This window comes from Idiotropiscis lumnitzeri, chromosome 5, assembly GCF_059441095.1.
Source record: "Idiotropiscis lumnitzeri isolate Australia: NSW breed Sydney's pygmy pipehorse chromosome 5, RoL_Ilum_1.0, whole genome shotgun sequence".
NCBI classification, from domain to species: domain Eukaryota; kingdom Metazoa; phylum Chordata; class Actinopteri; order Syngnathiformes; family Syngnathidae; genus Idiotropiscis; species Idiotropiscis lumnitzeri.
The window spans coordinates 29,824,642-29,837,908 of record NC_142395.1 but is presented as its reverse complement, the minus strand read 5'-3'; the positions used below and the strand labels follow the sequence as shown (position 1 = coordinate 29,837,908).

The 13,267-nt window shown below is 45.1% G+C and overlaps 2 protein-coding genes across 5 annotated transcripts in view; one reads left to right on the top strand and one right to left on the bottom strand.

Moving 5' to 3' along the window:
- The window catches only part of fn1b (fibronectin 1b), a 29,162-nt gene extending 23,521 nt beyond the window's left edge, over window positions 1-5,641 (top strand). For 3 of the 4 annotated variants that reach the window (XM_088295826.1, XM_088295823.1, XM_088295825.1), the window contains 12 exons: window positions 561-648; window positions 762-941; window positions 1,019-1,108; window positions 1,730-1,918; window positions 2,089-2,178; window positions 2,406-2,836; window positions 2,921-3,059; window positions 3,257-3,418; window positions 3,590-3,715; window positions 4,103-4,209; window positions 4,300-4,395; window positions 5,177-5,641. In XM_088295826.1, coding sequence (XP_088151952.1) covers window positions 561-648; window positions 762-941; window positions 1,019-1,108; window positions 1,730-1,918; window positions 2,089-2,178; window positions 2,406-2,836; window positions 2,921-3,059; window positions 3,257-3,418; window positions 3,590-3,715; window positions 4,103-4,209; window positions 4,300-4,395; window positions 5,177-5,254 — 1,776 coding nt within the window. In that variant the 3' untranslated portion in view covers window positions 5,255-5,641. The remainder of the gene's footprint in view (window positions 1-560; window positions 649-761; window positions 942-1,018; window positions 1,109-1,729; window positions 1,919-2,088; window positions 2,179-2,405; window positions 2,837-2,920; window positions 3,060-3,256; window positions 3,419-3,589; window positions 3,716-4,102; window positions 4,210-4,299; window positions 4,396-5,176) is intronic. The other variant, XM_088295824.1, reaches the window with a different exon arrangement.
- A 467-nt stretch (window positions 5,642-6,108) lies between these two features.
- Window positions 6,109-13,267, bottom strand: atic (5-aminoimidazole-4-carboxamide ribonucleotide formyltransferase/IMP cyclohydrolase). Its single transcript, XM_088296256.1, has 15 exons — window positions 13,080-13,267; window positions 12,791-12,917; window positions 12,187-12,330; window positions 11,708-11,796; window positions 11,485-11,636; window positions 11,222-11,378; window positions 10,089-10,214; window positions 9,917-10,024; window positions 9,162-9,247; window positions 8,992-9,081; window positions 7,828-7,953; window positions 7,669-7,761; window positions 7,423-7,605; window positions 6,478-6,633; window positions 6,109-6,410 (listed from the first exon to the last, which is right to left on the bottom strand). Exons 1-15 carry the CDS (start codon window positions 13,096-13,098, stop codon window positions 6,291-6,293), a joined length of 1,776 nt encoding a protein of 591 aa, XP_088152382.1. The 5' UTR covers window positions 13,099-13,267; the 3' UTR covers window positions 6,109-6,290.

The window sequence follows — 13,267 nt, the reverse complement described above, 5'->3', positions numbered from 1 at the left end:
GTCAACTGAGTGAAAAAAAAAACTAAATTGGCCTATAATAACCATTAAAAAAAACACCTACAGTGCATTGATTTTTGTTTTTCATTATTATTCCTGATTAAAGTTTTTTATTTGTATTTAATTTTTTTTAGGCTGGCACAAGAAACCGCGTCATTCTTGCGGCCAACAAAATCAAACAATTCTTTTGAAGGCCATGGATAGAAAATATCTGACTTGTCAAGATCGGTCATTGCCGTTATTGCTCCCGGCTTCGCGTTCCTCCACGTTGCCGCTCTGCCTGTTTTTTATTCCTTCCAAGTACCGAAATTCTCCATCAAAACAATCGATTCATCAAGATCTCAACCATGCTTACTGTAAACGAACTTTTTCTATGTCATGATATCAACAATAACAAATACGTTTCAACCAAATACAAAATAGAAAGTACAAATTTGCAAAGGAGTGAGTGACAATAAGAAGCCGTCCGAAAAGAAATATTCCAGTAAAATACACACAGCACAAACAAAGCATTTGTACGTCCTGACTTGAGTAAATCCAAAATGTGTGAACTTGCGTGACAGATCGCAACCAAATACCAGATCCACGTCTACGCTCTGAAGAACTCTGTCACCAGCAGACCGCTGGAGGGCGAGGCAACCACGCTGGAAGGTAATCAGACACGGCAGCCTCTTCTGTCCGGAGCCGAGTGGGCGTGGCTGGCACACACTTGTGAAATGTCACGCCTCCGAAATAATCCAATAAGATTTTGCTTTGCCATGCAGACGTAAGCTCGCCTCGCCGCGTGCGTATCATGGACGTGAAGGACGACTCGTTCACCCTGAACTGGCGCGCAAAGGTGGAAAGCATTACGGGTTTCCTGATTGACGCCACGCCCCAGGGCAGCTCCCGCCCCACCGTCACCCAGACCATCCCTGCAGACGTGTTCACTTACACCGTCACAGGTGGAGCAGGAAAAACTAAATATTTCACCGCAAATCCTATTTGCTGTTGTCACAACTGCGTTGACGTCTTTTGGAAGGTCTCAAGCCGGGCACCACGTATTCCGTGCGCTTGTACACTCTCAATGGCAGCACAAGGAGTGCCCCAGTTTCACTGACTGTTCAAACAGGTACCGTGTGTGTCGCTACATGTTTGTGTTTGTGTGTGTGTTTATATCAGGGCTTCTTAATTATTTTCTGTTACACCCCCCCCCCCAGCAAGAAGAAAACAATTTGCGCCCCCCCCCCACCATGCCTATAAAAATGAAAAAACCCTACAGCGTAGAGTTCATTCTCGCTGCAAAAATGGGCAAGCAGAGCGCCACCGCCAACTACTGGAGTGGAGGAGCAATTACACGTCATTGGAGTACGGCGGGAAAAACAAAAAAAAAAAACATGTTCCCCAGGATTTGAGAAGCACTGCTTTATATGCACCAACTATTTAAGGTTCTGACTCGGGTTGAAAATTCTTCCACTTTTCCAAGCTAGAAAGTGTCAGTTATTTGCAGGTGACACCAAAAGATCCTCCCGTGAATAGCGAAACTCCACGAAGAATTCACACTCGCCCCAAATAGTGTTTGGAAATGTCGTCGGATGGCGCTGAACGACTCCCAAAAATAGGAATTGGCAAATTTGTGCGATTTGTGAACCCCAAACGCGCACGGGTTCAGTAACGTTGAACAGCTTTGGGCCGAAATTTGTGAGTCGAGATCCGAGTAGCGCATGATTGACGCTGATCTTATTCTCTGCAGCTAAACCGGTGGTCCAAGCTCCGACCAACCTCCAGGTGACGTCGTTGACCCCCAGCGACATCTCGTTCACGTGGCAACCTCCGGCCACGCCCATCACGGGTTACTACGTCACCTACGCCGAGCCCAGAGCGACGGCGCAGGAGCTGAAGCCACGCCCCCACGCCGGACAGAACTATGCCACCATTTCTGGTCGACTTGTGTTGTGTTTGAAAAATCCAAATCTAAATTGCCATCGTTTTTCAACCTGCGCACTGTGCAAATGGATATTTTCCACTCTTGTCCGTGAAATAAACGTATTTAGTAAAACAAGCAAAAGAAATCTTAACACTGACTTTGTCTTTTTGGACTTCTCTGATCAGGTCTGAAACCAGCCACCGAATATGTCATCAAGATTGTGGCCATCCAGAACACACAAAGAAGCACTCCGCTTGTGGGCCGGATCAGAACCCGTGAGTGTTTCGGCACTTTTCACTTTGTCTTCTATGACGGGAGAGTTTGAGTTCTGAAGAAGTTCTCGAAGCTTTTTAAAAGTCTTTCGGTGGCCTCGTGAACAAAAGAGAAATGTACTTCAAAGTTAAATGTCTCGGTTCTGGATTAAGGAAAGGTTGAAGACACTGTAAGATTCTGCAAAGTTTAAACGTCGAATTGAGTGGAATCACACCGTTCCTTCTCCCAGTACCAGACTCGTTCTTCCCCGTGCCGCCACCGCATCACCCCGGAGGTGTCACGGATCGGCTGGACGTGCCTGAAACGGATTTGGACAACCGAGTCCAGCTGGTGGGCAACAACGGCCGGGATGGCCTCGGTGGTCAGAGCCAGCATGTGGAGTATACCGAGTTCAACAACAACAAGAACCGGGCCACCCCGCAGTCCCCGTACGGGCAAGTTCAGGAGCCGCTGGTCTTCGTGCCGCTCGCCGACGCCGACGGCCGGCGCAAGCCCTACGTCAAGCTCAATGTGCCCTTCGGCGCCGTCTTCGCCAACGAGACGGGTCTGCCGCTGGAGGCGCAAACGAGGACCGCCGTTGCCTGGCAGCCGTACAGCCAGAGCAACGCGTACTTGCTCTCCTGCAATCCCGTAACACATTTGGAGGAGAAAATGTTCCAGGTAAGCCATTTGAGCATTTCATCAAGTGCTTCTCAATTATTTTCTGTGATGAATTTGCAATTTTTTTTTTATGGGACTGTCCAGGTGCGCTTGCCCGGCACAGCCACCACAGCCACGCTGATTGGCCTCACTCCCGGGGCCGACTACAACGTGATTGTGGAGGCTCTGAAGGGAACGCTCAAACACAAAGTCCTTGAGCAGCTGGTCACCGCTGGAAGCACAAGTGAGTTTAAGATCATGTTGACTTTTGACCGTGGCCCTGCGGGGCTGAACAAGGAGCAGCGCGCTTCATCCAAAAAAACAAAAACGCTTTCATTCTTTAATGATGTCATGATTTTATCGAGTACCACATGCCACAAATTGGGCTTGTTTTAAAAAGCCGATTGCAATTTGCGACGTTCTCATCTTCCTCGCCGCCAGTCCAAGAAGGCGTTCCTCCCTCAGACGACGCCTGCTACGACACGTTCACCGCCACCTACCACGATGTCGGCGCTCAGTGGGAACGCATGTCCGAGACGGGCTTCAAGCTGTGGTGCACGTGTCTCGGCCTCGGAAGGGGACACTTCAGATGCGACTCCTCCAGTATGTTCCAACCTCCACGCGACTTGAAACAAAAAATGAAAAAAATCCCGTTTGGTTCATTTGAGTGCATTTTCAGTTCATTCTGGAAATTTCACACTCCAACTCACTTTTGTGAGTTTTGAAAGCTGAATCGAATATTTCCCTCGGCAATTTTCTGATGATGTCCATTAGAGTGGTGCCATGACAACGGGCAAAACTACCGCGTCGGAGACAAGTGGGACCGCCAGGCCGAAAACAATCACCTGATGAGCTGCACCTGTCTGGGCAACGGCAAAGGAGAGTTCAAGTGTGAACCACGTAAGTCTTCGTACCTTCATTTGTCCGTCTCTCATCTCTTGTCAAATCGGAACAATCTCCAATATTAATATGACTTCTTCGGACGTCTTGGTGCTGAGCAACTACGTTGAAGTGCGTTTCGGAGCTTCGTTGAGATTTTGCATTTTGCCGCGAACGTGTGCATCAAAAAGTGAAACTCCGAAAGAAAACCAAAATATTTGACAAGCCATCGGCCAGTGTAATAGAAAAGAAGTGCTTTGGCGCCATTTTGTGGCAACTGTCGGCACTTTTAAACCTTTCGGGTGAAATCCATTTTTTTCCTTGTTATGTCACGTCGCCGTTTTTGAAGTTGGTTGGCACCCAAATGTCGCTAGAAGGTGCCGTGAACGTGAATGTTTTTGTTTGCAGATGAATCTGTTTGCTACGATGAGGGCAAAACATTCCAAGTGGGCAACCAGTGGCAGAAAGAGTACCTTGGCGCCATCTGCACTTGCACGTGCTACGGCGGGCAGCAGGTACCGAGCGGCCGCTTTTTGTTTCCGTGTGTGGGAAGGCACTCGCGTGTTCAAGACCAACGTATGATCGCGCATCTTTTATTGGAACAGGGCTGGCGATGCGACAACTGCCGCCGACCGGCTTCCGATGCCGACGGCGGCGTGCTGCAGCCTGTTCAATATGGAGTCACGACGCTACACAAACAGGTCAGGATTTCGTCGCAATCGATTCCATACTGGAAGTTACGACTAAGGCAAAACATTTTGCTTCCACTCGTGAGGTCCGGGAGGTTACTCGTCCATTACATATGCTGTTACTAGTGCGGAAGAGTCGTTCAATAATATGGATAAATGACGTACTAGTCGCCTAAAAGTGCCAATTGTAGAAAAAAAAAGAGGACAACTACAAATGTTTTTTCTGCACACTGTGAGGCTAAGCTGTGCACGAGTTGACATCGATATGCTACGAGAACAACTAGCGACATGAAAGTTTACTTGTCCAATTCTCTCATTTTGTGAATATTAGAAGCACACAGCTGTTGTCCTACTAGTGTGCAGAAAAGTGGGCTAGTACTGTTGGTGACATTAAAAAGAAAAAAAAAAACGGAATCATTTGATATCCAAAGTGTTCCTCGTGGCATTAGAAACGTTCACTCGTATCATTTTCATTTGGAATTAGAAGCATTAATATTTTACAATGTCAATGAATTTCCTATTACTAATGAACTAAAAGTGAACTTGTCTATTTTATGTCAATATATATCTGGAAAAAAAAGGAAAGCACGGCAACACAGTCGAAATTACAGTTGATAACTTATTTCATATCTGCCCAAAAAAGAAAGCAAAGGTTCGATTGATGCCTGAAAAGGAAGTGCAAAGAAGAATGTTGACTTTCAACTTGTTGAAACATTTCATGACATTGTACTGCCGGTGACCCGAATGAAGCGAATGTCCTTGAGTTCCTCGTTCCAATTCCGTCTCCTTCCAGAACATCCACTGCCCCATCGAGTGTCTCCGACCGGGCCTTCTGGCGGACGCGCTGGCGCCGCCGGATCCTCGGGAGTGAGGAGTCGCCCGCCGGACGAACGGCTTTGCTCCCTCGCTCTCCCCGAGATGTGGCGTCACGCGCCGCCTGATCATTTTGCAACTCGCGCTCATCCCAAGATGTTAAACTGCACTTCTGCCTGACCCACATGATCCCTTCTGCAACTTGGCTCCATTTGGAGGAAAAGCCATTCCGGTATTTTTGGTACGCTCGAAACGGTCGTTTCAAGGCCTTTTGTTACTGCTGGCGAGAGGGCTCACACTGTCTCTTCCTAATTTATCCCTTTCATTTCTGTGTGTGAATGCGGGTGGAATTGTTTTTGTATCTTATTGTTCATGCCAAAGTTGTTTCAACTCGACAGAAAGACAGTCTGATATTATAATAAAATTGGAAAGATCCACAATCACACCAACGCTTCAATGTTTTAATACTCCACTGGTGTTAAAAAGGTTGATTTTTTTTTTTTTTTTTTTTATTATCAGACGGAGAATCTTTTTGAATGTCAAAAGCTGGTGGTTATTAGACTGGTACAAGACCTTGTGAGACCCCAAGGTCTTATTCGCAAAAATTGGGATTGAATTCCACCCAAAAAGGTTTGTAATTGCCTATAAAAGCCACAAGATGGCAGCAAAGTATTTTCTTTTCGGTACAAGGCAAAATGAATCACTTCAAACATAATTGCTTGGGGTGAAAATGCCACAAGAGGGCACCAAAGCACTACTTTTATCTTGGACTTGGCTCTGACCTGAGCACAAAATCAGCAAATATCGGCGGGGAGATCCACTTTTTTTTTTTTTGTCGTTCTATCCCACCACTCCTTTAAAGAATCCAATTTTCAAACAGCTTATGCGCATTCAGTAAAATGTGACAAACACTTCAGGTGAGCTCAAAGATTTATTAGGTGCTGAAACATCGCTCAACTACAACGACTTGGACCTCTCTCAGTTTCAATAGCCAGGAATGCATTTAAAGTGTTGAAGCAACATTAAGGTGGAATACTTCCAATCTCTTCAGCGATGGACTAAAGGGGCCTCTCCAAAGCAGTCGAGTTGAGTGCTCAATGATGGAACAGTCGGCGGTTGGTGTGCACCAGAGTGATGCCTTGCTCGTCGCAGGCGCTGATCACCACCTGGTCTGCAGCCGAACCCGCCGGGGCCGCGATGTAGTCGACGCCGCTCTGCGACGACACGTGTGCCCCGACAGTGAAGGTGCGGAACGTGGAATTGTATCGTTCATGTATTTACCCGTTTGGCCCGGTCGATGTTGTCGCGGAAGGGGAAGAAGGCGTCGGAGCTGACAGCCACCGCCTGCAGGGAGCTGATCCAGTTTTTCTTTTCGGTCTCCGACAGAAGCTCAGGAACTTCGTCGAACATTGATTTCCAAACAGCCAGATCTGGACCCTAAACGAAAGAACACGATTGTCGAGTCTTCCCATGCGCAGCCTTTGAAATGATGTAAGAAAAATGCATTAGACTGTTTCTTGAACAAATCAGATTTGAAATTCATTGCGCCGGGCCCTCAGAAATGTCAGCATTTTTATTTTTCCACTCACAAAACCAGTCTTTAGCTACTCCAGCTGATATCTGTGGCAACGTTGTGTTGGTTTCTAGAATTGCGATGTGAAGTCTAAAAGAAATTTGCTTTCTGTTGCTCTTCCAGTCTCTCTGAAACTCTTTAACATTGGAGAGAAAATAAATTCAGTCAAATCTGTTTGAAAACCTTTTTGAATAAAATAATTCCTGATGATTTTTTTTATTTATAAAAAAATGGTTACATTTAATTCATATCAACAACGAATCAAATGCAATAAAAAGTCAAATGCATGTGTTGAATGTAGATATTATTTTAAATCCATGAACACGGTTAATGATATAAATAAATCAAGATGACAACTCTATTTTAGGGGGAATGAATAAATTAATGTAACAAATAGAATGTAATAAAAATATATCATTTTATTATAATAATTTATTACCTAATAATTTGATCAAATTAAGAAATGTTTGTGTTGGTGAAATTGTTCAAAAAAGCCCAATATTACAAACTTTTCATTTGGGGTAAGTGATTTTTTTTTGTTGACTAAAAGGCACATTCCAATTTCTTTTTTTTTTTATTACAAGATTTTTACATAAAAAAAACCACTCAAGCATTCAACTTAAATTTGTGTCAAAGATCCAACTAAAGCTGACCTCTCCAACGGCGTCAGTGACATACTGGTCGATGGCGTTTGCCATCTCCGCTCGCTTGACGCCACTGCGGAACTTCATGCTCAGCACACGAGGATGGTGCCTGAGCCACCAGTTATCGGCTTTGTCGCCCGCCAGTTTGGTGCAGTGGATCCGAGACTGCTGCCCCGCGCCGATCCCGATCACCTTTTAAACAAACGCCTGGGCTGGATCGGGCTCAATTGTGGATTTGCTTTTTTTGCGAGTTACCTGCCCGTCTTTGGCGTAGCACACCGAGTTGGACTGCGTGTACTTGACAGCGATGGTGGCCACCGTCAGGTCTCGCACGGCGGCCTCAGACAGCTGCTCAACACATTTGGAAGTTAGGCTTTGCAAACGTACTCGTTCCAAAAGTTCATTTGCACGCACCGAGCCCTTGGAAACCACGTTGCTGAAGAAGTCGCGATCGATAAGCGCGCCATTCCTTTTCTGTTTGAGGTAGAGGCCAAACAACACTCGCACTTCGGCGTCGTCAGGCTCGTAGTCGGCATCCATCTGCAGCCGGAGCGTACAAAGGCAAAATTAGACACGGAACAGCAAACGCTGGCCACATTATGAAGTACACTTGCACACTCGAGATCGGGGGTGGGGGGGGGGGTCAAACTCGTTTTTCTCGCGGGCCACATTCTAGTTCTGGTTTCGCTCGGTGGGCCATTATGACGGTGAACCCATAAAAATCAGCATTGTATTATTATTATAATTACATCGACACAACAAACCGATAGACAGCTAGTTTGTCAAATCTGAATGCAGGAAAATGTTTAACTACCATTCAATTCATTTTAAAAGTGCGATTGGTAACAAAGAAAAAATGCTTGCAATATTTCAACATTTTTTAAATTAACGACAATTTGCAATTTTGGTATTTTAGCAAGATAAATAAAGTCGTGCAGGATTTGCCTTGCGGGCCACATCAAATGCAGCGGCGGGCCGGATCTGGCCCTCGGACCTTGCGTTTGACACCTGTGCTAAAGATCAAAGCCTTCTGGAGCCAAATACGGTGAACAAATTATTTGTGGGTGTGATCAAATGAAAAGAATCCAATTTTCCTTGCTGACTGTCAATCAAAAGAACATCAAACAAGGCCGACTTGACTTGGGAGTTCAATTCACAATGAGACCAAGCACTTAACTCAAGTTACTTGTCTCCATGTTCCCCGTTGAAATACCAATAATCGGTTCCAGCACCCCCAAAAAACTGTTTTTGGTTACAGGTATATGAGAAAGAAATATCGCACGAGAGATAGACAGAGAGAACGGAATTCAATACGGTAAGAGGAGTTTGAGAGCTCGGAACTTTGAATCATCACACACACACACACGACGTTCTCCGCCAGCGACCTGAACCGGAAGGAAATGCTTCGTGGCACGCTGAAATCGTGAGGCAAACTTATCACGCTAAAATGTGATGGTGAACATTTTTTTTGCATCGACGGTGGCATCTTGCGGATGTTGGTACGATTCGTTAAATGAAAGCACATCAGCGATCAGCGACGATCATTTTTCCACTCATTTCAAAGCACAAATGCGTCACCTGCAGCACGCAGTAGTTTCCATTTTTCTTTTTGGACAGGATCTTGAGCGCTTCTTCATCGTAGCCTGGCGCAATAATCCCATCCGACACCTGAAAGAGACGTCCAACATTGGCGAGCGCGACCTCGTCAACGGATTTCAAGCATCGGAGGGTGACCGAGCGCTTTTTACCTCTCTGGAAATTATTTTGGCCGTGGGAACGTCACACACGTGCGAAACGGCAATGAAGTCTCCAAAAGAAGACATCCGGTCAGATCCTGAGAAAGAAAACCACGACGACATCCATCGACAGTCGCTCACAAATTTGAGAGCATTCCAAAGTGACATGTTTGGGAATTTGGGCTTTTATTTTGGTCGTGGGACCATTTTGACCACTCTCTAAGCAGCCGTCTGATTGGCTGAGGCTGAAGCACTCCCAGAATGCTTTGCAGCACTTGGGACAGGAATGGCATGAGAGCGACACGTTTGGTGTGAATTGTATTTGCTCGTTTCATTGTTTGCTAGTTTGCCGTTCAGTCGCCGAATGCTGATGGTTTGGATTTTGATGTCAAACCGCGACGAGTGAAATGCCTGCACCGACATCGCGTGATCACGCTCTCTTCGAGTGAATGCGTGTGACCCACCGCTGGTCGGGTTGTCACAAAAGGAAGATGGCTTGATTGAAACTTGTTTGGGTCTGGTGGCTGCACGGCAAGTTCCCGTACTAGCGGCTAAACGGCGAACGCAACGTCTGCAAACTCCACTCGGACTTTCATGCGCTCCACGTCATCACGGATGTGCTACTTGTTCAAATGATTCAACGCTTTGTTGGACTGACTTGCTTCTGACGACACGACTTGCACAATCGTTTCGTTAGTCGTGTCAAAAGTGTGCAGGGTGGAGTCACTTCAGTGAGATAATGTATTGGAGTAAGAAGTGGTTCCAACCTCTTGCTCTGGCGTAGGCGGTGGCCAACGGGCTGAGATGGTTGAACATGTCGTGCACCATGCACACCTTGGCCTCCTCCTCAGTCAGAGGAACTCCCACTGCAGCTCCTTCACTCACAAAATTAATTCTTCAATTTCTCGCGCAAGACTTTTCAACCTCTCTTCATCTTACCGGCCGGGCTGACGTGCTTGAAGGATGCGGCGGCGGCCACGCCGAGAGCAGCGCTCAGCTCGCGGACAAGCTGCCACGCGTTCAGAGCGTCGCACAAGTTGATGAATCCGGGTGAACCGTTGACCACTGAAGAGAAAGGGCGGAAAAACAAAGGTCTCATTTTGAGATTCATCAAATTAGAAATGTCAAAAATTTGGTGGGGAAGGTTGCTTTCAGGTCAAAGAAAACCGATTTGAATTCTTAAGGCTTTAATGAACAAATTCTCCACAAACACACGACAAAAAAAATTTAAAAAGCAGTTATGACCCCAAAATAGTTGTTTATGCACAATAGCAAAATGTTTGTTGTCATTATAAAATATTACATTCTAATTGTTTCATGTTATGATTTATAATTCAATAAATCACGTTTAAAGAACACACAACAAAAAAAAAGTAAAACATTTTACGCTTTTTCATTTTTATCAGTTTTGCTATTAACAAAAAATTAAGAGTGAAATTTTGCCATCATCATTATTTAATAACAATAAATTGTATTTGTGAAACTTTATAATTGTTTCTTTTAATATTTAATCATTATTTGATGATAATAATAAGTCAAATGTATTTGTGACCTTTGGTTCATTTTGATAGCGGCGGCACATCAGCCTCACAGGATGCGCACGCAAAATCTTAAAACGATGCCGATGTTTATCTTCTGATTTATTTTATTTAACATAAAAGAAACAATTAAATAAAATACATTTAAAAAAACTTGGACACATTTTCTTACGCTACTCAATGATAAACTGTGCAAATTTTGGTTAATTTTATTTATTAATATTTCCATTGTATTTATGATTAATCAACAAACTAATCAAATAAATTGTTAAATGGATGTGTAAAATTGTTTCTATGACTAATAGTTGTACTTTTTTATTTGCAATGAATAAAAAGAAAAATAAATATATTATAATGAATTTATTTTAGGCTAAATAAATAGAGCAAATCTTACAGGACGCTTGATAAGTAAATGCTCGGCGGGCCGCATATTTTGACCATCTCTGAGGTAGAAAATGTCATCTTGGTCGAAAAAGAAATGCGCCACAACAGCACTTTGGAGGGGGTGGCGGTGAGTGTCAAGAGGTCGGTGACCTTTGAGGGGGAGGGCGGAGTGAAGCGTGTAGAGCTGGGCGGGGGCTTGGTGCGGGTTCATGCCGTAACGCAGCGGCAGCTGCGAAACGCCTCGGCTGAACTGTCCGCGGAAGAAATCCGATATGGCGTCGTCATACTGGGCTGTGTGAGTGAAAGCCTGAGGAAGAAAAACATTTTCAAGACGCAACATTTACACTGTTTTTTTTTTGTTGTTTTGAATCAGAACAGTCTTCAAATTTGAATTTTTTTTTTTTTTTTTCTACTTTGAGAGCCAGAGTCCTTCGTGTTTCCAGAGTGGTGTCCTTGTCTTCAGAGCTCTCCATCTCCGTGGCGACCAGTGAATAATCAGCAGGGTCGCACACAATTGTGACCCGTGCGTGATTCTTAGCTGCCGCCCTCAACAAAGTTACACCACCTTATTGAAAGGGGAAAAAAGTCAGGGTTTTTTTGTTTTTTTTATGTATTTTAAGCATTAACGCAGCTCACCAATATCAATCTGCTCCACAGCGTCTTCCACTTTAACATCCGGATTGGAGACAGTTTTGACAAATGGATACAGGTTGCACACGACCACCCTTTGAGGAGCGCACACACGAGGAGAACGCGCTCAAAATCAACAAGAATGCACACCCTCAAAAAAAATCAAAGATAAAGAGCACCAGAGTAACTAAATCACAGGGTCAATCAATAACCTATCAGCGTTACTAATCCGATTCATTGTCTGCTTCTAACAAGTCCGATGAATTCAGAGTCCTCTTGACCGGACACAAACCAGAGTCACAAGACCAGCGTATGGAAGCAGCACATTTGCCATTTTCCAATTATCATGCTGCTGAAAACAAGCACACGTGCTCCCCGTTTCTAACCTTCAAACCAAAAGTGCCCGTGACACACCACGTGTTCAAATTAGGAGCACATCAAAGAGTAAATGCGGAATATATTCCGCAGGCAACTCGTACTCTCACCTGACCAGGTTGTAGCCCAGCTTGTCCATGTCTGCATTGTCAGCGGCCGTCTTTCTGGCCAGGATGCCACCATGGACTGCGGGATGGAGGGTCTTCACTCGGCCTCCCAGCATTTCCGGGTGTCCTGTAAGATCAGACACATCCCTCACAAACACACACACACGCGCACACAACTTAGTGCAGGAGAAGACACAACACAACATTGAAGAGAAGGCTTATGTAGAAAGCTTGTGAAAAGGTATTCGCTACCCTTGATGTCCATGTACTAGTATGCTCCGTATCTTCACTAGTCAGACAATTCGGCACACTTGCACAATAACTGTGCCTTACTCGACAAAACTGTGATCTACCTGACTGACATCTGAGAGCTACTAGCAGTAGCACTTGAGCTCTGGATAAGAACTACCGGTCGTCTAATTGTGGAACGTCACCAGCAGTGTTCGCAAAAAGCAGCTGAAAACTAGTGCTCAGTTTTGCAAACTAGTAGAGCAACTGTCTCGCTATTGTTTTTCCACGAAGAGCGTACTAGTACATGGACCTTATGCTGGGTATCGCGGATGTGGACGAAATGCTCGAGCAGCTTTCCACAGGCCACATGGCATACCTGATGGTCAGTCCAGCATCCCGCAAGACTTTGGCTGTCCCTCCTGATGCGACCAGACTTAGACCCACGTCCACGAGCCGTTTGGCAAACTCCAGCAGTCCACTTTTCTCCGACACACTCAGCAGTGCTGCACACACAAAAGCTGATTATTTGACCTGAAGTCAACATTTCGCGAGAGACACGAACGCACCGCGTTGGCTAACATTAGCAAGGTTAGCACCACCAAGCACACATCGCAATTCAATATATAAAAAGATTACACCAAATTTAGAATGGGAAGCAAACTCACCGAATTCCGAGGAAGCCATTTTAACAATCAGGTTGTCAATTCGTAATGAGCGCGGAATTTAGCAAAGGTTCGTTTCACGTAAACAGCCTCCAAAATTGAAAACTCTCTGAAAACTTTCTTTCGATGCTTTCCAATGCTTCTTAAAGCTTCTTCACTCATCATGTGCTTCCAAAACTACTAAGTCCCGC

Excerpts from the sequence above, each read along its gene's own strand:
- atic (XM_088296256.1), bottom strand. Across the intron at positions 12,331-12,790 it reads GATGCTGGACTGACCATCAG|GGATGTGTCTGATCTTACAG; the intron begins GTATGCCATGTG and ends TGTGTTTGTGAG. Across the intron at positions 11,379-11,484 it reads GAAGGACTCTGGCTCTCAAA|GCTTTCACTCACACAGCCCA; the intron begins GTAGAAAAAAAA and ends TTTCTTCCTCAG.